The 25,453-nt window shown below is 39.8% G+C and overlaps 1 protein-coding gene across 9 annotated transcripts in view; it reads right to left on the minus strand.

The window, feature by feature from the left end:
- The window catches only part of SLIT2 (slit guidance ligand 2), a 422,385-nt gene that overhangs the window by 88,849 nt on the left and 308,083 nt on the right, over positions 1-25,453 (minus strand). For 7 of the 9 annotated variants that reach the window (XM_075128007.1, XM_075128006.1, XM_075128010.1 and 4 more), the window contains exons 10-17: positions 21,153-21,224; positions 20,434-20,505; positions 16,901-16,972; positions 15,010-15,153; positions 14,700-14,863; positions 13,941-13,964; positions 10,346-10,496; positions 2,620-2,694 (exon numbers count right to left, since the gene is read on the minus strand). In XM_075128007.1, the coding sequence (XP_074984108.1) occupies positions 2,620-2,694; positions 10,346-10,496; positions 13,941-13,964; positions 14,700-14,863; positions 15,010-15,153; positions 16,901-16,972; positions 20,434-20,505; positions 21,153-21,224 (774 nt within the window). The remainder of the gene's footprint in view (positions 1-2,619; positions 2,695-10,345; positions 10,497-13,940; positions 13,965-14,699; positions 14,864-15,009; positions 15,154-16,900; positions 16,973-20,433; positions 20,506-21,152; positions 21,225-25,453) is intronic. The other 2 variants (XM_048848731.2, XM_048848733.2) reach the window with 1 other exon arrangement.

A 25,453-nucleotide genomic window follows, 5' to 3' on the forward strand; every position in this document is an offset into this window, starting at 1 on the left:
ACAGGCATAGACCTTATGATAATTGGGGTATCAGAACAAATCTGGGTATGTATCCATGACATCTAGATCATAGAATATCAGGGTTGGAAGGGACCTCAGGAGATCATCTAGTCTAACCCCTTGCACAAAGCAGGACCAATCTCCAATCTTTGCCCCAGATCCCTAAATGGCCCCCTCAAAGATTGAACTCACAACCCTAGGTTTAGCAGGCCAATGCTCAAACCACCGAGCTATCCCTCTTTAGTATTAATCCGGGCTGAAATACTATATGCAAGTTAGATAATGTGGGGTAGAAGGTACCATGCCTAGTCTTCTTTCCTTGGGTACTCTCAGGCTCTGAACAGTTGTCAACTAGATCTGTGGCCTTCTGAGGTTCTCCACTTGCTAATTTTCATCTATTTTTATTCATCTTTTATAGTGTAAATATTAAATGTGTTTGGTTGGATAAGTTTATGCTGTGTAGCTGTGATGGTTGTACCAGGCCCTTTGAGGCCCCCTGCAGGAGAACTCATGGTCCTACCACACCCTGCCCCAGGAAAGGAGAAGTGAAGGTGGGTCCTCTAGGCCTGCTCAGAGAGGCCCCAGGAGCCTGAGAGAGAACCAGAAGTAGAGTTGCAGAAAGCAAAATGCTGCCAGAAGGAGAGAGAGGACCTGAGAACCGTAATCCTAAAATAAAGGGTGAAAGGAAAGAGATTAGGTGGGAAGAAGCCCAGGGAAAACACTAGCAGCTAACAGATAAGGGAGTATTGCGTGACTGCTGTTCATAGGGTCCCTGGGTTGGGACCCAGAGTAGGGGTGGGCCCAGGTTCCCCCCATGGCCACTGGAGAGGTGGCCCAAGGCCCAAGAAGGAGAAAAGACTTGTTTAGAAGCCCAAGCAAAGGGCTGGAATTTAAATAATTCAGGGATGGGATTGAAGACCCTGGTAAGGGAAGACAGACCATCTTGTGAATTCTTGGTTACCCAACCAGAATAGGATTGAACTTGAGAGAGGACCTGGCTGGAGAGCTGAGGCAGGGAGTACTGGTGAAGACAAGAGTCTCAGGGGAGAAAGCCCTGGGGGCAGTACTTTATAACAGAGAAGGGAACAGGGAAAGACTTAAAAGTTAGCCCAGAGGGGACTGAGAATTGAGCCCAGAGACAGGACTGAAGACACTAACAAGGGCACAGCATAGTCCTTGTTGGACCTTTGTTACTCAGGAAGGAGTTCATTCATGCATATTGGCTGTGTGTGACTTGGCCAGAGAGTTGAGCCACTGACGACCGGCCTAGCGAGTTCAACAACCTATAGCAGGTGCCAGGAGCAGAAAAGATTGCAGCGCCACTCCCAGCCAACAGGAGGCACTGCTGAGAGATGAGTACCCCATCACAGTAATATTAATAGGTATCATAATTATTTGGCTTCTTTGTAAAATTATAATTGAACCTATACCACTTTACTGCCAATCATTTCAATCCCAGAGAGAAGGGGGATTTCTTAGGCAATCTCAGGTGTAGCCCATTTTGGGAAAGAACCTGTGATTGATTATTAATAATAAAAATAATAAACAGTCCTAAATGACTCAACTGTGACCTAGAGTGACAAAGTAGGGGTGAGTGAGTAGTTGAAACGGACATGGCATTTGATCTTTGGTCTCTCTGAATCTGCTATATGAATACTGATAAGTACCACCAGTGATGGTGGTTTTCGTGGGGGGTTGGACACCCTCCCACTTGGAACTGGACTGTGCATATCGACTCATTTCACATATGGCTACTGAACAACCCTCGAACTGTGATAACTTTTGGCCATTACTAACCTAGGTTGGCTCCTTTTTTACCGTCACATGTAGCAGTCATTTTATTCTTCTCTTTATATAAGTCAACAGTGGATCATTTTTCATGAATTTGCTGGGATTGTATTGACATAAGTACCTTTCCTTGGTACTTATGTTTGCAGTTTGGAAGAAACATTAATAAAAAGACTGAACACTAAATATAGCTACAAAAAAGTGACATGTCCTCTTTACTCTCTGACAAGTATTTCTGTCCTTCACTAAGCTTAAACAAAAGACTTCTCATAGTGGGTTTTTTGTTTTGGTTTTTTGAAATGACTTATGAAACTGTCTAAACGTCTCTTGGAATATGAATTGCGGACATTAATTCACACGGATGAGCTATCAAGCCATTTTCCCAATAATTTAGTTTTGACATTTTCCCCTAATGATAGTTTGATAAAGCAAAAAGTCAAAAGCATGTCCTGAATGTGCTGAAAGAGGCAGAACAGCATGGTTAGGGAGTAATAGAGGAAGTTACAAAAGATTACTGGAACTGTTTTTGAACTGCTTAGGTTGCTAGATCCCTGATTTGGATGAATAACAGACCAGCTGGCTGAACACTAAACTAAAGGTGTCAAAGCTGTACAGCATGAGAAGTTGCAACTGACTGTGCCTTGCTCCACAGAAAAGAGCTGCCAACTTTGATCTAACTCAGTGATTAGGTCAAACCCATGCTACAGTACACCTTTTGATTTCTGAATGGAATATACTGCATCTCTCAGATGTGAACAAATAAAATTTATAGAAAAGTACACCAGTGAACTAATATACCATTTGAACAGATGTCAGTGAAGATAAACTTACATTTTACGCAGCTGAGGAAGCTTCTTAAAGATCCCAGTCGCCTCTAACACTGTGAATTCATTGTTGTTCAGTCTCCTGGAGAAAATAGCAACAATACAGTCACAAAATTATTCCAGCACCAACATGGCTTGACAGACTATTTTCTAGATTACATGATTTTTTTCATAATATTTTAACTAAAATATCTGCAGTACTCAGGTAAGATTTCAATCTATGCTTCCATTTCTAATTCTGTAGTCCCGGTGTACGCAAATCTGCCATCTCAATTAGAGTTAAGAATGCACAGGGCTCCAGGACCAAGAACAGAATGTAAATATTATAAATACAAAATCTGAAGGGAAATATAAAATATGTTTTAATTTAGATCCTCTCTCTTTTTACTGATAAAGATGCATAATAAACTAACATAAAAGTCCATTGAGGGAATCTGATGTCTGCATACCTTCTACCCTAATCTGGCTTCTGGGATAGGGTAATACCACTATGTTACTATCCTCTCTCCTCTTGCTACTGGGAGGGAAAGCAATTGGCAGAACATGCAAAGAGCTAGTTGTTGGCAATATTCAATTAGGGAACAAACAGGAGCAGCCTCATGACCCCATCTGTCACATCTATAAACTTTGTTTTTGCAAGAGACTTTCAAGGTCCAGGACTAAAGGGCTGCTCATCTCTCTCCTTCACGAAGATGGGGGAGACTGCTCCACTGTTGAAGTTTTATTTCCCTCAGGGACAACACATCACAAATATTCCAGGGATGGTCCCATAGCAACTTGTAAATAAAAATCTTGAAGTATATACAAACAACTGAAAATTGTCCAGTGTTCATTACAGGATATTGGGTGAAGTCCGATAGACATCTGGAGAGTCTCACAGAAATATCATTTACGAGGATGAAATTATTCTTTTATGCTTCCAGTCTCTTGACTGGGAATAAAGGGCTCTACAACTTAGCGGTGTTTTTAAGCCCTAGGGTAGGCCCATGATTGCTAGCTGGTGTCAACATGTTCGGCCTTAGACCACTGACCTCAGGTCATTCCATTCCATCTACCGTCAGTGTCTAAGAAATCACCAAAAGCTACTCTTGTAGTGCTTCAGGAAGGTAGGTAATGAGCACCAGATGGTTGTTTGAAAAATCTTAAAACAGTGATTCTCTGGCCCAGAAACCAAAGCACCTTTAGCAGAGTGAGGCCTGAACCCTGAGAGGCTGTTAACTTGGGCCAACTTTTATATTTCAATATGGTATGCATTGATCCATGCATCTAATACACAAAAGGCCATTTTCCTTTCTTAGGCTTCTTTAAAAGGAAAAAAATCCAACCCCCTAGTCTCTTTAGTTTTAGGGTGCTAATGTTTTAATCTCCTTACCCCATTTAAGGATGGAGTCTAATTACCTTTTATTTAAAGATCTGGGACTAGGACCTAACCAGAGATGAATGCCCGGATCACTATGGAACTCTAAATCTGACATGGGTCTAAACTGGGAAACACTTCTCAGGGTGATCTTGTTGGGAAAGAAGGTGAGAAAAGGAAAATGGCAAGAAAGCTGCTAGTTCACCCATCCTTCTAGTTGAGGTTATGGCTACCACTTTAAGTGATAAACTCAATGCTTGTCTTCTGGCTATCAATTTGAAGTGCACAGTCTTTTCAACAATTGATTGAAATCCTACATAAACATGAATTGGGAAAGCGAACAATTGTTTTGGACAGATGTAGAATATTTTCCAACCAACCTGAAGTACATAGGACATGCATTTCAAGAGGTGCAAAGCGCCCACAAATTCAAATGAGGCAAATGAGATGGAAAATATGGTGCATACTGACCAATGAGTGTGACTACACTGAGTAACCTTTAAAGTGATCTTTGATAGGATAGAACAGAGTTTTGGATTCTATCCTTTCTACATCAATAAACAAGTTTACCGAGGACATGTAGCACTTCCTGGAAGAGCTGCTTTCCTACATGTTAACAGACTATCTAACATTGCAACACAAGCCTTCTCTAATGCCAGCCATTCAAGTATCAGGAGAAGCCTGTGAGGAGAAATGGGGGGGATCAGGCCCAGGTCCAAGAAGAAAGGGAAGGGTCTCTCTAGGACACAATAAGCATTTTCTATAGCATCCTTTGTGATACAGATGAGACTCAGCTGCAGTAAACCCAAAGATAAACAGACACCCTGGGGATACACAGGCCATGTAGTTCTCCTTGGCTTTAGCTTGTAGACATGTAGTGATGTCATGAGGTAAGCTCTACCACTGGAAGCCTGAATATTCCAGAATAACCAGAAAATAGTCACCACGGAAAGGGGAAGAGGAAGGGATTCATAGACATCAAGAGGGATTTTTCTGCCAGGCTCCTTTGAGCAAATCTGACATTGAAGTAGCTGTTAGCAGGAATTGCTGCTTCACATGGAAACCAGAACTCAGATTTCCAGTCTGCTTGTCAAATAACTGTAAACTAGACTTCTTCATGAAGAAGCAGGTTGAATCTTGATAAGATATTGGTGGCCTCCAAAATCAAAGGCCAGTGCTCTTAGTTGAAGCAATGTTAGAATCACCAACCTGGTGCCTAGCTCTGACATAGTGCTTTTCATCATTAGATCTCAAAGCACTTTACAAAAGATGTAAATAGGAAGTTATTAGGTACCATGGCCAGATCTTGGTGTTAGGGAACGATTTTAAGATTTTTCTCTCTATTTTGGAGTTTCTTGGTAGTTGGTAGGTTATTCCTGTATGAAGGACAAGGAAAATGGGATGAAGTGCTGGATCTTTCTTGTTGCAAGCTGAGGCTCATGCAGCATCACTGCTTTTGGTGCTGCATGTGTGGCGATATAATGTACACTACTATAATAAAGTCAAGTCCTCAGTGGACCTGCAAGGAAGTAAGACACATGGCCTGAAGGGTTGGAACTTGTATGGTTGTGGATCACATGGAATTTATATGGTTGGAATTGAAGAACTACTCTAGTGAACAGCTTAGATTTTGAATTGTTAAATATTCGTTCAAGAGGTTTGTTTTCTGTGATCATCGTATTCCATACACATACTAAATCACAATGAGAGCTTCTTTCTCTGTTGTTCCATTGGTGTCAGTGTTCTCCTGGCAATGGCAATTATGCTGGCAGTGTTTGTCATTGTGTGCTGGTGATGCCACCATCAAGTGTTTCTTTGCTTGAAAGTAGGATATTACACTGTCACTGGTCAAAGCAGATAAGGAAGCAACAAACTGAGAGCATCAGTATAGCTTCTCAAGTTTGGACTTCTCAGGTTTATGGCTTCTCTTTTAAGCTACTATGGCGGAGTGTGAAATGAAGTGTGCACAACAGCTGAGCATTTGCAGGAAGCTGTGTACTTCACTGACACTCTGTGGTGCTGCTAAACTTTTGATGGCGACTATCCAGTTTGTTTCTGGTGTTATGCCAGCTGCTGAAAAGTTATAGCAAAAAACAGTAAAGAGGATTTATAGAACTGGTATTTTGTTCCATTTAGAGTGAGGTTCTTCTCCTGGAGTGTCTTGAATACTGATTTCAGTGATTTGTCAAGGGCCTCATGAGTTGTCCCACACGTCAGAAAGTAATCAGCAAAGTATCTTACTTCCGGGATGCCTTATAGAGCTTGTTGGATTGTGTTCCAGAGCACCTCAATAGCAGAACAGATACTGCATGACCACCTCCTGTGCCCTTATTTTCTAAAGGACTTTGGGAACAAATAGCAGAAGAGGAAATGATGATTAGAGCAAGGCTTGGTTCACTTGACAGTGATTCATTACCCACAATTATGCCTCTATCCTGGCGCTATTATTCATGTGTGTTGCAAACAGGTCTGTGGCTGGTCCTGAACTAATCCGGAGAAATATTTTCTTGATGAAATCCTAAGTGCTGAGCCAGTTCAACCCTCCAAGTACATGAGTGGCCCAGATAGCAAGTAGGAGAAATTCTGCAAAACAGAACATCTTTCTCATCTCCTTGGATAGGGACTTGCTGCTTGTTCCACACTGCTTGTTAATTAGCTATAACTGCAGATATTGTGTCTTAGCGTACATCCACACTGCAATAAAAGACCCACAGCATGGCTGCAGCTGACCCCGGTCAGCTGAATTGGCTCATGGGGCTAAAAATTGAAATGTAGATGCTTGGGTTGGAACCTCAACTCTGAAACCCTGCAAGGCGGGGTGGATCTCAGAGCCCAGGCTCCAGCCTAAGCCCAAACATCTACCCTGAAATTTTTACCCCACACTCGAGCCCTGTGAACCCAAGTCAACAGACTTGGGCTCTGAGCTTCAGTGCCATGAGTGTGTGTGTGTGTTTTTTTTTTTTTTATTGGAATGTAGCCATACTTTTTAAGGCTAGAGGCCTGGAGCCAGCCAACCCTGAACACCTGAGCATGAATCTCCTGATTCTCCTCTAAGAGCAGTAGGAAGTTGCAGAGTTTTTTCAGGGAGTTCTCAGGAAGAACAGAAGTGAGTACAGAGGCTGCTGGGAGTGAGTAGGCTCCAGCAGAGAAACCTGAAACCTGGGTAGGGAGACAACAGGCAGGGAAGGTCTGGGAGATTGCATGGACTTGAAAACTTTATTTTGAATGTTTGTTAATTTAATAAAGCAGGGGCCCCTGACTGGGAGAAGGACTGGGGCCTGGAAGCCAGAGCCAGAAGGCTGAGCTCCAGCCAACAAGGTCTGGGAGTAGGCAGCAGGGAAGTTTGGAGCTGTGCCAGCTTAATGCTGGCGGGAAGACTTTTGTGTTTGCTGTTTTTAACTTTAAGTTAATACACCAGACCCTATTAGAAGATTTGTAAAAGACTCTTTTTAAGTTTGAGTAACCAAGAGGGTAAACTGAGGTGAGGGACTGCTTATAGGGCTGCCACCTCTGAGGCCATGAGGGGTGACCGGGAGAAGGCCACTCATTGACAAACAGCATGGCTCTAGATCCATCCTTGAGCTTGAGGAGAGTGATGTGGTATTTCTCATCAATTCTAGAATCCTTAAGATGAGAGAGATAAAAGTTGCTCCCCAATTCCTTTCTGCTGAAGAGCAGTGACGATTAGCACACAGTGAAGATTCTCCAATGCAATCTGCATTGATTTCTCCCACAACCTTAAGAAAACACTCAGTTCTGGATGTCACCCACTTTGCAGCTCCCCTCACAGAGCATTGATGGGTCCATGATACAACCTTTGTTGACAAATACAGGATTCCCAGTAAAACAGAACCTTTGAGGCTGAGATGCCTGGATCTTTTCTGCCGTGTCCACTTTCTTGCCCATTGTCAAAACTGGCTCCTCTATGGAGGGATGTAGTGTTCTGGAAATAGCTTCTATCAAACTAACTTGATATCATTTTTTTTGGGGGGGGGGGAGGGAGAATTAGATTACAAGATTGCCTGCTGAAACAACCACCACTACCTGCCTCTTCAGCTACTGCCCTATTTCTCTTCTTTGTCAAACTCAGTGGTTGTAGACAACATGTTCACTAACTTGTATTCCTCTCCTCCAATTCCCTCTGTCTCCCATCAATCAGTTTCCACTCTCTCTACTTAAACTGACCTCACCAAAAAGTTTTTGAATGACTTCTTAGCCAAAGATCAGTGCCTCTGCTCTATCCTCATCCTCCTTGACTTCTCTGTACTTTGACACCACTGATCATTCTCTTCCTCTTGAAATCGAAGACTCCTGCTTCTCCTCCTATCTTTCTGATCCACCTGAACTGTATCATTTGGTGGGGTTTTGCCTTCTTTCTCCTTCAGTGAGCACCTCCCAAGGCTGAGTCCTTAGCCCTTGGCTCTTCTCTCTCTATCATATATCTAGGCACTGTTATACACAAGCATGGCTTTACGTACTATATGTCAAAAACTTGCATATTTATTTCTCCACTAAAAACCAGTCTCCCTTGACCCAATTTTGCATCAAAGCTTATCTTTCAGACACCTCTTCATTGACATCTATCAAGCAGCGCAAATTTAACATGGCCAAAACTGAACTTTTGCTTTTCCCACAAAAACCTCCTCCTCTCCTCAGTTTGTCTATCCTCATGAACATCACTTAGCCCTTCAATTTGGGCATCCTCTTCAATTCAGCCCTTTCTCTTAACTCACATATTCAGACTATATCCAAGTCTTCTTGTTTTAACATTTCAAGGATTTAGCCTTATTGGTCTGTACAGACTGCTAGGACCCTTGTTCGGGCCTTCATCACCTCATGCCTCAACTACCATAATCTCATCTTGACATCAGTTACATTGCACCTCCTCCAATCCATTCAAAATGCTGCTGCTAGCACCACCTTTCTGGCTTGTCACTCTGACTATATTATATCTCCCCTCCTTGCGTCTCTACACTAGCTCTCACTCTTCCACTGCATTAAACACAAGCTCCTTGTCTCTGCCTTTAAGCCCCTTCACCATTTAGTCCACCCTATCTGCCAGGTCTACTAGCACATCAAGGCATCAACTCATAAGAACCGCCAGACTGGAGCAGACCAATTGTCCATGTAGCCCAATATCCTGTCCTCCATCATTTTGTATGTGTAGTTGCGATTATGATTTCCAATGTGCATTACTTTGAACTTAACAACATTGAACTTCATCTGCCATTTTGTTGGCCAGTCACCCAGTTTAGTGAGATCCCTTTGTAACTCTTTCAAATCAATTTTGGATTTAACTATTTGTGTCATCTTGGATCATCTGTAAACTTTGCCATCTCACTGTTTACCACATTTTTCAGATCATTTATGAACATGTTGAACAGCACTGGTCCCGGTAAAGGTCCTTGGGGGACCCCGCTATTTACCACTTTCCATTGTGAAAACTGACCATTCATTTCCTACCTTTTATTTCCTATCTTATAACTAGTTACTGATCCATGAGAGGACCTTCCCTCTCATCCTCTGACCAAGCTTACTTTGCTTAAGAGCCTTTTGTGTGTGACCTTGTCAAAAGCTTTCTTAAAGTCCAAGTACACTATATCTAAGGGATCACACTTGTACACATGCTTATTTTCACCCTCAAAGTATTCTAATAGATTAGTGAGTCATGATTTCCCTTTACAAAGGCTGTGTTGACTCATGTATGCATCTGATAATTCTGTTCTTTACTACAGTTTCAACTAATTTGCCTGATACTAACGTTAGGGATGTTACATTAGCTTTCTTTCAGTCATCTGGCATAGAGGCTGATTTAAGTGGTAGGTTACATACTAGTTGGTAATTCTGCAATTTCATATCAGAGTTCGTTCAGAACTCTTGGTGAATACCATCTGGTTCTCGTGACTTATTGCTGTTTATCAATTTGTTCTAAAACTTCCTCTATTGACACCTCAATCTTGGACTGTTGTCTTTGTTACACGTCTGTACATCACCGAGGATAATGTGATCCTGCTTCTTGATTGGGTCAGCGAGTTGCTACTTTAATATAAATAAAAAATAAAACCCTGCCCCCCCCACACAATAAAAAAATAAAATAAACAGTGGATAATCGTGGAGTAGAAACATGGCATGGTACAGCAGTTACCTTATTAATCTGTTAGTTTAGATATTCAGTTTTGCTTTTTGGGTTGAGTGTTAATAAAAATGTTTTAAATTTGGTTATAACATCAGTCAGTATTCAAAACAATGGGGAGGGGGAAGGGAGTAGTTTGAGCTTTCTTTCCCCCTCTTTCTTGTAAGCTGTTTTGACTTTTAAAACCAAAATGTTAGCTGTACTCCCACTGACGAGCAGCATGTTATTGCGGGTTGAACTTACAACTCTGCTGTGTACTGGGGTACGTGGTCAGGAATTTTGTTGAGCTTCTGATTGGAGCAATCCACTGTGGTTCCTTCACAGCGGCATTTTTCGGGACAAGCCAGATCTGCAAAGCAGTCTCCACTTAGTTTTGATCGGTAATCTTCGGTGCCTGTGGAAGAGTCAAGCCAAAATATAGACACTAAGTCCATAGAGTATGAGATTCATTTCTCATGAGAAAATTAAAATGATAGATCTGCAATGCAGACTAAAGGCGAATAACTTGAGAAATGTTTCATAAACTTTGTGCTACTAAACAGACATTAAGGCTTCAAGAGAAGGTTCAAATACAGGGGCTTGAGATATGCTGGAAAACTTGTGACCAAGTTCGTGGTGATGGGAGAACACTGAAAACTTATGCTTTTCACAGCTGTACTTTCTGCTGATTGTGCTGTCAGCCAATCTTGCCTGGTTTACATCTAATCACACAAATGCCACTGATTATTACAGAATTTATTTTTCTCTGTGTGTCAAGATTTAATAGATTCTTCTATGCCATTTCTTTTTTCTCTTGTTATTCTTTTTGTTGTTGACTGAACTTCATTAACCTTCTAAATTCATTTCTTTTACAGTCCCCAATCCTCCACATAATCTCAAATACAGAAGATTCAAAGCCCTATTTTCTCCTTTAATTTTAAAAGTGTGTAATCCTGACTTAAGCCTCAGCAGCTTGTCATGCTGTAGAAAGCTGCGTGACGTTCCATGGTGCTTGAAAGAACCATGTTTTACTCATACCTTGCAACCACATGGTTAGATCAAGCACAACAGAAAATCTCGCTAAATTATCATAACTGCATCCACTAGGCCAAGGACAAAAGCAAGGGAAAAAGAGGAAGGAATAGGGAAAAGCTACAGAATCTCTTGAAGTTTAATACTTGCTTACATGACATGGCATTCCTATTACAGAATGTCCACTGCCACTGTAACAGTATTAGTGTCACAGCTTAACTAAAAAGTAGAAGAAATAGACCACACTGCAAGTTTCTTCCACCATTTCCCACAATCAACAGAACAAAAATAACATCCTATCGATATCAGAAGAAAACATCAAGTAAGGAACTGAGGGTGGGTGACAGGGAAAACAGATACAAGCTCAAAGGACCTGTGGGTTCTTCTTGGACAAAGGTGGAAAGACACTAGTAGAAGAAGGTGCACCAGGGTTGGGAAGTACACTGTGATTTAGTTCAGACACTGAACTTTACTTACAGCCAAAATGGTGAACTCCTGCAAAAGTAAAGATAGCCAAGGAGGAAAGAAAGACAGAGTAATCCCAATTAAAATAAAAACATGAAACTAAGCCGTCTCATTCTCTTGCCTCAATATTATTTCTCTGATTACAGGATGTTGCAATGAGGCACCATCTTTAGGACAGAGAGAAGAATTCATTTTAAGTGGCATACAAAACTTCAATTAAGCTAAAGGGTAGAGATTAATTATGAACTATTTATAGGATGATACTTTTCATGTGTTATAATTTATCATTTTAAAAAAATTTTTATTATAAGATAGAGTAATGCTGCTTTATACAAATTTATGCTAAGCCACTTAAAATAAAAAAATAATCAAAGAAACTTTGGGGAAACAGTCACAAGTGCCATAGAACAAAAGAGGCCTCACATACTGTAATATTTTAGCATCTACTTAGCTTCAAGTAATGTATATGACATAACTACTTGAAATATTTTTATGAACAAATACAAAAGCAGAATTTGTTCAAGTTCCTCCTTTATTACTGTTATAACCTTTAGTCTCCAAACATGACTCTGTGGGAATACTATTAAAATAGTTTAAGGTCTGTGGACCCAGATCTCTCAGCTATAAAAAGTCTACATTCAACCTGCTATAGAAAATGCTGATTTTTTAAAATGATATTTATCTAGGCAAAGTGTATCCATTTTTTTTTTAATGGGACTTTGACAATTACTCATGAGCAAGAAAAATTGTAATTTGCATAGTAGTTAAAATTAAATCACATAAAATATTTAGGTCAAGATCTCCAAAGTTTGAAGAAATGTTACACATTGTACTCTGTCCATTATTTACTTAATAGGAAGAGGATACACTGAAGCCACACTTCAAAAAGTACCATTCTCAGAACTTCCTGATGTGTTTCACGTTTTAGCAATTACATTTTTTAGTAGTATATTATTTCTTGTAGGTAAACAAATCAGAGCTATGTGTGGCCATGTTTAGATTACCTGTTAAAGATATTTGCTAGTAAAATGCTTCTAATTTAGAGACAAGTGTCATTTTGGCAATATTGAGTAGAAGTGTCTCTGTGTGAGGAATACAGGTGTTCTACTCATTATGGAATTCAGGAGGCGAGATAGATTGGGGAAATCAGATCTCCCTCTCCCACTTTAAGCTATTTTAAAATAATAAGTTCCTGCTGCTGCCAGTGATGGCAAACTACCCTCCTTGCCCAGTTTTCTTTTTTCCCTGCAAAACTCAAGCCAACGTATTAGTAGAAGGACACAAAAAATGTCACACAATCATTCCAGCTTAAAGAAAATTGCATGGCACTAAAAGCAAAGCTGTTAAACACACCTGTTAAAAGGTAATAGGGTAAGATCAATCAATAAATCAGTATTTAAAACACTGCAGAAAGACAATATACATGTAGTGTTTGAAAGAACAAGTGCATTCAATTAACTAATGTAAATATTTTTCTAGATATTAAACTGTGAGAAGCTTTTTGTAGTTATACTCCTGTGTACTTGGCCAATTGATTATTTATCACCTGTTAGGAACATAAGTATTTTTCTATAAAGAAAGCAGTGCATATGCTTGACAGCAAAGGGAAAAGAAACAAATTTCAAAGAGCTAGGGCAATACCATTTTTCCTTTGGAAAAATACAGTACTTTAAAGTGATGTTTACATTTCTGTTTCACCCCAACTCTTAAATTTTGTTTCCTATTTAACAAAGTATTTCTAACTCACAGTGTGTGTGAGAGATTTTAAAATGCCTTTAATGAAGAACATCACCATTTTTTTCCTGGCATTCTGTTGTGATTTCATAAAACACAGGAATCATAGGGTCACAGGTGAGCAAGTATAGTTGCAAATACACAGCAGAGAACTGCTGGTTTAGAGCATAAAAGCAAAGCAAGAAAGGGTTCCTTTTTTTTAAAGTGGCTTTAAGTTGTACTAGCTCTTTGACAGAAGGAAGATTTTCTGTGTTTAAAAGCAGCTCAATAGCTACATTTTAAAAACAGTAGTGTTACAGTAGGTAAGATATACAAGGTAGGTAAAGATGTCAGTTGGAATATATAGTAACAGGTGCAAACTTCTAACTAATGTAAATAAAAGTACCATTTTCATAGGCTATGTGCAGATTTGTGAGACAAAAAAGATATCAGGAGCTGCATGCAAAGCCCTTGTATTCAGAAAACAGAACTACTAGTAATCTACACAAGAAAATATATCTATCTACAGAGTATGACTATACTTAAAACACATGCATCTGTTTCCTAAAGCTATGACAAATTTTGCTTTTGGGTGGGGAGAGGAGAGGGTGTCTGCAGTTAGTCAGTCTTACTGCAGAGCCAAACCTACCTGGAATGAAATACTGTTCTTTAGCTAAATAAAAACAAAGAGAAAAAATAGAAGATGCACCTGAATGTCAGCAAGCAGAGAATGCGTTCTACTAGATTAAGTATGGACTACAGTTAACTGCAGATAATTACGTGAAAAAAAGTGTATTCACCGCAAAAGCTGATAAATGACATGTGAATAGTTATAACTATATCCGGAACATGGATAATAAACAGTTTTCCTTTGGTAGTTGCACTCAAGGCTGAATAAACTGTAGAATGTGAAATGCACCTGGAACAGCTGGATGCCATATGACAGAGGTTAGGGCTTAGAAAAATGTAAGTAGGAAATGGAATAAGATTAGAAAAAGCAAACAGTAAATTTCAGTATGAGGTAAGCTCCCTGTGTAACATGAATAGATCATGTTTCCATATTTAGCTTGAAATATTTAGATCTTTCATGTATTCCAAAGCCTTGTGAAACTTTGTTTAAATGATTTACGATGGTGATCCTTGTAGAGAATAACTCGTATCATTTCATTCTGAAATTCTGTATATTACATTTCCTCTGTTAGATTTAGTGCCAAATGTGTTAACTACACTATGTTCCATGATCAAATAATGTGAGCCACCCATTATTTTCCCCTTTGTTCAGTAGAAGAACAAAAAAGGTTCTGCAATGTTTAATAATTCAGTAGAGAACCAGCTGCTTTTATTAAAACTTCTGTAACCACTGTTTTTGGCAAGAAAAGAGAAATAGCAGCTGAACTAAGCAAATTACCTGAGCAGCGGAATTTCTTGCTTTTGATCTGGCCAATCCTTTTGTTTGCCAGACGGCGGGGGCTGGTGCAACGGGCACCGCTGGTCTCAATAGGGTTTGTATGAAGATAATCCGCCAGCCACTTCAGATGGCAGTCACAAATAAATGGGTTCTGAGCCAAATGCCTTTCATGAAGGGAAAAAAAAATTTTTTTTTTTTTTACACATTATTTGCAATTAGTCTCAACTATTCCTGAAATGCTCTTATGTTACAGAAGACAAACATAAATAGAAAGTTGCATTACATACAACACAAGTAAAAGTATACATACAAAGTCTGAATTGCACGTAGGGGTGAAAAGGTGCCTTTAGCAATGGTTTGAAGCTTGTTATCATACAAAGAGAGAAGGTTCAGGTTGTGTAGATCTTGGAAAGCATCTACTCGTAGACAATTTATCTTGTTGGCATTTAATAATCTGTTATATGAAAGACAATTATAAAATAGAATTAGTTTACTGTCACTCAAGCTTCACTGTGGTATCACCAATAATTCTTTGTACCCATTTGTAACTGGAACAAGACTATTTTGTTTGATATTATACAAGCCTTAATTAACAAGCACACATTTTTTTTTTACTGAATTAAAAACTTATTTAGGTGTTCTATAATTATTCTGTACCATTTACACATAGGAGTTGAAATGCACTAACTTCTTTAGTAAAATCGCAGTGTTGTGTATGTTCATGGAATGTATATAGGTGGTGTTTATCTGAGCAAGGAAATGAGCTTGAGAAATCAAGTCTGGGCAAGGAAAACTTTGCCTTTTTCCCAAAAGAAGGACTGAACACTGTGTTCATTAGCTGGAAGAGATGTACAGTGGCATGCTTAATTATATCTTACTAATCAGCATACTGCCACATTTCCAGAAGTTGTAGTAAAAAACTGATGGCACAGAATAAGATAGTCCAGAGCTATCCTGGATTTGATTTTCTTCTCCATCTCCATCCCTTTTGCCCTGTCCCTCCCATATTACAAATATAAAAAGGAAGAATGTTTTTACAGAAATCTATTACCTCTTTTAAACAACAAAAATTTTTAAGTATACCATGAAACTTGTTGGATTTTTCAAATCAAATCCCTTTCTTATTCTTCCTTTTTTCATTTATCAGGGTGAATAGTGAAGTTAGTGTGTTCTATGCTTTGAAAAACTGTGTTTTACTGCAATGTAAAGGTGGATTTGTATTTGAACAGAAGCGTGGTCAAGGGAGGACATGCACTTCAAATAAATTTCGTAGCTCCTTTCCTTATTTTATCAGAGTATAGTGGAGCTTTCAATACAGCATGAATAGAAACAAAGATTTATCTTTGATCTTTCAGTGAATAAATATAATTCTTGGTAACAAACTCCTCTGAGAAGGAAACAAAGGTAAATGCTTTCCTGAGTACTGTATCAGGATCTAAAGATGAAACATCAACCCCAGATGGTGCTATGATATATATTTTCACATCACTGACTTCCTAGTTTGCCACTTTCTTCCACAAGTGAAGGAGAAATTTTGCCATATCACATCTCTATAAAGTCTGGGCAAGAAATGCTTCTAATTAAGTGGATAGATGTTATTTTCTAAGATCTTCCAACTTTACAGCTACAAGCCAGCGATTCCCAGATTCTCCACTGCAGAACATCACTGCTGATTTATGGCTTAGTGCACACAATCCATTTTTAGACGGTACTACAACTGCACTGTCAATCCTGCTGAATCTTTTGAGAAAGGTTGAAAAACATATCACCATGATGCTCCTCTTGATACTCACTGTTAAATCAAATATTTCTACTGTGACAAATGTAGACTCTCTACTGGTACTCACTGTATACAACACCTTCTGCTCAAGGATCTCAAAGCACCTTGCACAGTTATCTAATTTTCACAAGACAGGTTAACATTTATATCCATTTTAATGGTGGGTAAACTGGGATACAGAGTGTATATGACTTGATCAAAGGAACACCTTACAAACAAAAGTCAGAGCCAGGGATAGAATCTAGAAGCCTTGAGACCTCTAGTTTCATCTACTAAAATTCATGATTTCACCGCGCATCTGATATTGCATATAGGGATAATTTCCTATCCCTTCTTTTCTGGGTACATATCAAAATTTCAAGAACCATCCCCTCTCCCACCAGTTAACTCAAAATGAGATAAGCATTAAACAAATACTCACAGCAATTGTAAAGAGAAGAGTCCTTCAAACAGGCCTTTAGGAAGTTCTGTAATTTTATTTCCATAGAGGACACTGTAACAGAAAAAAACCAATCAAGGTGGCTACTATTAAGATACAGGTTTTCTGGATCTGACTTGGAAGACAGAAAGAAACTTCTTCCATCTTCCCTGAAATGATTCTAAACAGCAGTAACCAAGACATTTGGGACTTAAAACTAAGACCTCGGCAAGCTCCCCTGTATGGGTGCAGAAATCTGCTCCTACAAAGACCATTGCAGGATCAGGGCCCAAGTATCTACTTTACTTTAGCAAGTTGATAGGAAACTTAGTCTACTGATGAACTGGTCAGTGGATAATAAAGTATAAGTACTGACAAGACGACTTTCTTCTCAGCAATTTTTTAAAATGTACCACATAGCTCCAGATAGCAGCCAGTATCACTGACAGAGACACCCTGATACTAAAGATTTGTCTGAATTTGTTTCTCATTGTTGAGTCTACAGCAGACACTAAAATAAAACCCTATCCTACTCTTTCAGAAGTGGAAGAGTTTACTTGCTAATCCCCAACACACTGATCTGTCATATCTCCTAATGAAATATATCACCTTCTTTACTGTGACACATGATATAAGTCAGAATGTTCATTTGACTAAGAAAACTAGTTAAAACGCCAGTAAAAAAATTATATATTATACTAAAGGTTCCCGAACTGCAGCTCTGAGACCAACAATGGCACCTTGTGAAGACCCTGGAGGCAACAACTGATGTGCATGTTAAAGTAGGTTTGTAAAATTAAAAAAAAAAATGCAGCAATAATACTGTATATACTCGATCATAAGCCGGTTTGTTTATAAGCCGACCCCTCCAAGATGGATAAATAAAAATGGAAAATATGTATGACCCATTCATAAGCCGACCCTATAATTCAGGGGTCAGCAAACTTTGGCTCCCAGGCCATCAGGATAAGCCGCTGGTGGGTAGAGATGGTTTGTTTATCTTGAGCGTCCGCAGGCACAGAGGTAAACCTAAGGAAACAAAGTGGCCCGGCGCGCCAGCTGCTTACTCTGATGGGCCGGAACAGCAACTGGTGGGAAAATTTTTTTTGGGTGGGAGAAGCTGGGGGTCAAGGCAGTAACCCCGTGACCACCCCCCACATGACCTCACCCCTAGCCTGGGAACCCCACACTCTCCCCATCCCATCTCTTCCCACCTTACCTGAGGAGGGCCAGGGGAGGATGTCTCTGGCCTGGCTGGATCTGCTCCGGCAGGCTGGGCAGCACGGCTGCAGCCTGCTCCGGCGGGCCAGACCGGGCGGTGCAGCCGCAGCATGTTCCAGTGGGCTGGGCCAGGTGGCATGGCCACAGCGTGCTCCGGCGGGCCAGGCAGCATGGCCACAGCCTGCTATGGGGGGCGCGGCTGCAGCCTGCCAGCCCCAGACCTGCAGCTGCTTCAGAGGCTCGGGGGAGAGCAGCGTGGTCAGAAGCAGAGAGACTCTGGCCCCGCTTATTCCCTTCTGGCTGTGCTGCCTCTTCTTGCCCCCTCTGTTGGGGGGGGAGGGGCTGTGTCCCACCTCTCCCGCTCTATACCCGTTCATAAAGCGACCCCCTTCTCTGATGCTTCCCTTTTTTACTAAAAAAATTCGGCTTATGAATGAGTATATGTGGTACTTCCTAGCTTTTGAGTTTTTGGCTTTGCAACCTTAAGAAAACAACACAGACTAATAAAATGTGCATTATGGTATATGCACACAGTACAATAAGATTTAGCTCTTTTTCTAGCACTTTTTAATCCAAAGGTCTCTTTGCATTTTACTAAGAGGGTGCATATGACATTCTATTTTACAGATGAGGAAAGTCAAGCACAGAAAAACAAAATTATTAGCTGAAGATCACACACCACGTTGATGGCAGGGGGAGCAGAACCCGAGTCTTCAATTCCCAGACCAGTGCCTTTTACAAAGAGACCAGCCCATACATTTTTTAAGGTCAGGCTTGACAAAGCCCTGGCTGGGATGATTTAATTGGGGATCGGTCCTGCTTTGAGCAGGGGGTTGGACTAGATGACCTCCTGAGGTCCCTTCCAACCCTGATATTCTATGATTCTATGATACATGGAAAACCAGAGCAAGTTACATTTAGCTCCTTAAGTCAAGATTTCCTGTAGGTAGCACTTATGCAATATTTTTCTTAACTAAACCACAGAATGCTATAATCATTTGTCCTGTCAGATCTTCAAAAGTATTATTTGAGGAGAGATTATTTCACAGAGGGCAATCTCTCTTCATTAGGTAAATGCTTATGTGGAAAGATCTAGTATTTAAAATCCATAATTTCCTAATTTTTGGTTTTAGTTAGAAAAAATTAATTACAATTATGATTTTTTTTCTTATAACAGAACAGCTTTGTTAGGCCTGTCCTGTAGTGGGTGACTTCTGGGAACTCTTCTGGCTCTATCAATCTGTTTCTTCACTTCCGCAGTATGCATCCAATGAAGTAAGCTGTAGCTCACGAAAGCTTATGCTCCAATAAATTGGTTAGTCTCTAAGGTGCCACAAGTACTCCTTTTCTTTTTGCGAATACAGACTAACACGGCTGTTACTCTGAAACCAGCTGGTTCCAGGTACTTAGACAATTTCTGCTGAAGTAATTTGAGAAGCAGATTGCATAGCATCTTCCTATACAGCTTTAAGAGGAGCCAATCTTTTAATGTGAAAAAGCAGCTAGAATGGGATGTGTTGAAAATAAAACGGATGCTCCTTAGAGGAACAAACAAACAAACAAACAAAAAATCACTATATTTAGAATCCTTTAGAACAGCCAAAGTAGTGGAAGCCCTGTCTGCAATAAAGGAAGTAACTTTAAAGAAACTGTATGAACTTCCATTCCACTTCAAAGTATTTCTGAAGTAGCCAATTCTGTGAAAACAAGGTCAAGTAGGAGCAGTAAAACAGTACTTAATTATAATTAAGGATTAAATGACAGAAGTTGAAAAAACAAAAGGTTCTGTTCTCTAACTGATGGCGAGTAAAGTAGCTTGAGGCTATCAGTATTCATTTTGTAAGCTTATTCACAAAACTGATCAGTGTGAATTGTCATAATTTCTGCTAACCATCATGATAAATAGTGGACAAACCCCTCAATTTTCAACTTGGAACAAATTTTAAATCATCATGAGTTTACTCCAGGCAATATCTTTCAATTTAACATGAGTGAATATGGCATGAGAAGAAGTGCATTTTCCATACCCTGACTGGCTTACTGCTCCAAGTTATCAAAGGATCCAGCTGGGACCTTTTTACATTAGTAGCACATGGATCCTTCTCAAGACCTGAATCTAAGAAATTTTAGTGTTCAGCCACAATATGATGTCAGGTTATAGTTCTGACATCTCTGACGTTATCTTACAGCTTTCAAAGGCAAGAAAAATGAAGATTAAATGAGAATTTTGCACTAAGACAAACATTTTAAAAAACTGAATACCACAAGTGTTAGAAATTTTGCCTTTCTTTTGAGAAAATCAAATTGATACTTACAGTGAATTGAGTGAACGCAGGCCTTGGAAAGCATCTGGAGCGGTCTCGGAGATCTGGTTATTACTCAGGTCACTAAAATAAGAAACAAGGGTATATTAAATGAATTCTAACCCATTCCACAGAAAATAACTATTAAAATATTATGTAATTAGCTTCGGTCATTGGAGAAAAGGCTAAACCTAAATATTTATTTTGGCCTCGTGAGACAAAGTTGAAAAATTAAAACATCAAAGCACTAACATCACCATACTACACTGAAACATCACATGGTTATATAAAATAAATAGTCGTACAAAATGATTATTAGATTTATTTTTCATAATAATAAAAGAGTTAAATATATTTTATGAAGCATTCTTTGAGTTAGGTTGATATGGCAACAGGACCTTACAGCATCAATGGAATTATGAAATGACAATGGTATATCATTTCAAAATATGTTCCAAAAAAATCTGTTAAGCAATTATTTTCATTATAGTGACACACTATTTCTCTCTATATACATTCATATTACTTAGTATCATTACATTGAGTTACCAGTGATGGTTATTAACATGACAAAGGCACTATACGATCTAAGCAATCAGACAGCCATATTAGTTAATCCTCTGGCTGTCAAACACTCTTAAATACTCATACTTTGATGGGAATTTCTTTGTATGACCATGACCTGTTTTATGAAAATGTTTTTATATAATTCTAAAATATTTCTCACTCACATTCTTCGAAGCTTTTTATATGGTGAGAAAGCTCCAGGAGGGATGACCTTGATTGAATTTTGCTCCAACCGTCTGCAAAGAAAAACAATACCATAAAAATACAAAAATGTAATGCTGAAGAACAATCTAAAATGTGTATATTCATGTCAGAATAAATTAGCAGAGATGTATTTATTCATAGTTACTTTTCCCTTCTATAGTACAGGTTTATGCCATGAGAATCAGGGCCAGTAATTGTTTTAATTTCAAAAAATCAATTTTTGGCTATATAAGCATGTTCTCTTCTTCACATACAGAGTTGCAATACTATAAATTACAGGTTGATCTGATCTGACATATAACTTATCTGGGATTTTTGTGTAATTCAGCCAAGAAATACAAATAATTAAACTCTTTCTTCAGATCTAAATTATGTAAGTTTAGTAGTCTTACACTTTTATGAAACTCCAAACACTAGCCAGGGATTCATATTTACACATTAGACGGAGTAAGAGATTTATGTAAACAAAGTAGACACTCAAGTATCTAAGTTGTAGGAAAATTTGAGCAAGAATACTAGCACTGAATAACAGATATGCTGGCACTTGCAACATTGCTGGTGTCATGGTTTTGCATGTGAACTGCTAAACAATTTCTTTAAGCTTCTTAGGTGACAAGGTGATTTTTATCTTAAGTATCAAGATTGCATGTCTTCACTTCCCACTATTGTTTTTAACCAGTATTGTGCCTAACTTTTTACTCTACATTAACTGCCACTTTCCCATATATGCAGAATGATGTGGATGACGATTGCTGTAGATACAATGTAGAATGTGAACTTGTTTCCCATCTCAGTAGGACACACTGTAAGCAGATTTATTTAGGATCATTAATAGTAGCATCAGGAGTATACACGTGGAAAGATTACGCTGAGGAAGTTCTACTGCCCATTTACTATAAAGTCAAACAGTTCGCAAGCACTACTGAAACCTTCCTAGCGTGGAAGCGACTTCGTTGGAGAACACTGTGCGTGTTAGGGTTATAACTCTAGGTACAGTTCTATTTGTAATCATAAAAAAGCTACTACATTTTTATTTGAAAATTTCCATCATGCACTTGCATCTGTAGGTTCCCAGAGAGTTATAGCATCCAGAAAGGCAAGGCACCATATAAAAATATAAAGGGAGGATCCAGGTGAACACATATGAACTGTCAGTTGTTTACTGTCAATTTAGATATAACATGACAAATTTCTCTCGGCTAATACTATTTAGCTTTCAAAGGAGTTATGACAGGGATGATTTTGGCCCACTAAGTCCAAAATAACTGATAAATAATTGTTTTACATAATTATTCAAAACTATGTACTGAGACTTATCTATAAAAAGGAAATGTCTGGAGATCTTTACCATGGAACATACAGTCTTAGCAATGGGTTTAAATAGAACGATCCATTTAAAAGTAATAAGATTGTAAACTATGGTGATTTTTTCATATTCTCTGCAACTCTCAGAAGTATAGGAAGCTTTGCTTTTCAAAATGAAATTATACAGTCTATTTTGCCGTTTCCTAGCCCCACCACAAAATATAAACAGTATAGACATTGTAGTTCAAAACCTATCTAATGTGCCTATGAAATAAGGGTCATATTCTCTTTTCACATATAAGCATGCAAATCCTACCATAATCTATGGGAGTTGGACATGTGTACCTCAGAGCAATATAAAATAGAAAATTGAAAATCTATTTAACATAAGGAATCTAGGTTTTGAGAATTTACTGCACTGGGTATTTGGAATCACATGTTGTAAAATTCATGCAGGGATTGTTCGTCAAAAAGGCTTCTGAAACCATGATGCAGCACTGTCGACTCATCTGCATCATGTGGGCTAGACCCACTGTGACATGCTCTACCTCAAAGTAGCATCCAGTAACTCCCATATTCATCATTGGTACATGGTTGTGGTATTTCAAACAAGGCATGCCTTGCAAGGTATCATATGAAAGGTCATGATCTGGTGAAACTCATTGTTCTGTCAAAAGATGTATATCATTTGGGTATTATGTTATGAGATTTCGCTCTATGATTGTTATTGAAATATGCTGTTTGAGTTTGGGAGATGCCCACTACTAGCTCTCCAGTGAATAAAAGGGTGGTGACGCACACCTAGACGACCATTGATCAGCAGGGGTATTGTAAACAGGAGATTTACAATTCTGTAAGAGATAGTTGTGCAAGCACCATACAATGGGGACTGCTCAACTCTGTGACTCAGCAAGGCCCACCAGGGACTTGACTGAGAGTATAAAATAAGGGGCAGTGGCATCATGAGACCACTTTTCTCCTCTTGCACCTATGGAGAAGGCAACAAAAATGCTGGGAAGATAAAGACTTTGAACTGACGAGATTGGTCCCAGACTGAGAAGGAAGTTCAGCTTGTTTATTAAGAACTGTAACCTACTTGCAACATCCAGTGGGGTGAGAAAAGATGTTTGATTCAAAACTTGCTCAGTCTAAAAGTTTAGGATTTAGAATGCGTGTTTAATATTAATTTTCTGAAGTAACTATCCCTGACCTTTATACCTACTACTTTTAATTATGTATAATCTTTCTGTAGTTAATAAACTTACTTTAACCTTTTATTCTTACCAGTGAGTTTCTCCCAAGTGCTTGTGAAATCTGTTCAGATTACATATGCTAGTGCATGTCCACTTTCCTTTTAAAGAAGTGGAGAACTAATTAACGAGCTTGGATTGTTCAAGAGAAGGACTTGAGCAGTGTAAGATAGTATACTCCCGGGTGCAAGGCAGGGGGCTTGGGAGATTTGCTGGTGTTTCCCTGTGTATAGTTCATGAGTGGCTTGAAGAGCATCCATGCAACTTAGCTTAGTGTGCCTCTGCATGCTGGTGGTTGAGTGGTAACAGGGCTTGGAGGGGTTTGCTGCTTGTCACTGGCAAAGCATGGTGAGAGACAGCCCAGGCTGGAGAATTAAGGGGGCACAGTAGTCCCACACTTCCGGGTTGTACCCCAGGGATCCCGTCATACCCACATCTTTATCCTCTCATTTATGGGGCCCATTTGATCATCTGAATTGTAAGAATGAGTGAGGAAAAAAAGATGCAGGGGCCAGATGCTTCCCATGCAGCCACCAAGGATGGTCCTAGTTCCCACAAGAGACCCTACCAGCTAGGCCCCATTCCGTTAAATCCCCAGCAGCTCTGCATATTGCCAGAGATAAAACGTCACTGTACAAACCCCAGCAGCAATACTTCTTCCTCCTCTGCTTCAGAGAAGGCTGTGAGCAAGCAAAAGACAGGAGGACGAGCCTTTCCTAATCCTTCTAATCCCAACCAATGATGAGAGAAGAGAGACTGAGGAATGGACCAAACGGAGATAGCGAGCTCCAGGAAATGCACCAAGTCTCTCTTCACGTATTCCCAAAGAGCAGCCTGGATGTTATGCATTCTGGTGGGCCTAGGCAATCGTGTGGTTCTGGGCTGTTGTCTATCATGGCTCCCACCAGAGGCTCCTGTGGCATCTGCTGAACATACAGCGAGGCAGCCTCTCTGCCTCCCCACCCGGCTACTCTTTCCCCCAGTACTACGTGTAACTCAGCAGAGAAGAAGCAGCACAGTGTCAGTGCACTGGCAGGAGAGATGAGGGGCAACAGTGGGTAAGCGGGAGGGGAAACAAGGAACTAGTGGTACAAAATAGGGAGGACAGAGAAACAGTTGGAGAATTGAGTGGCAAGAGCTATCGGGGGACAGGGAAGGGGAGGTGAGAGGCTACCTGAAGGAAAGGTGGGGACAGAGGGTACTGGGGCAGCTAAAAGGAAGCAGTCGTTGTGGAGAGCAGTGACTAATGGGGGAACAAAATGGGGGTGATGGGAGCTAATGACTAATACGGGGACATGAGTGAATGGAACCAATGCCATCCCAAGGCAATCCCCACTTTGCACTCTCAGGTTCTCTTCTGCCCAGTAACCACACCCCCTTTCAGACTACCCTCTGGCTTCCCACAAGCCTCTGCCCCCTTCTTTTGATGTACAAAGAATAAAGGTCCTGTCATCTGGAATCCTGTGTGCAATTTTGGTCCCCCATGTTTAAGAAAGGTTAACTGAAACTGGAAGAGGTGCAGAGAAGGGACACTAGGATGATCCGAGGAATGGAAAATCTACTTTATGAGAGGAGACTCAAAGAACCTGTTTAGCCTAAACAAGTGAAGGCTGAGGGGAGATATGATTGCTCTCTATAAATATATCAGAGGAATAAATACCAGGGAGGGAGAGGAGTTATTTAAGTTAAGCACCACTATGGACACA

This window comes from Caretta caretta, chromosome 4 (genome assembly GCF_965140235.1).
Source record: "Caretta caretta isolate rCarCar2 chromosome 4, rCarCar1.hap1, whole genome shotgun sequence".
Taxonomy (NCBI): domain Eukaryota; kingdom Metazoa; phylum Chordata; order Testudines; family Cheloniidae; genus Caretta; species Caretta caretta.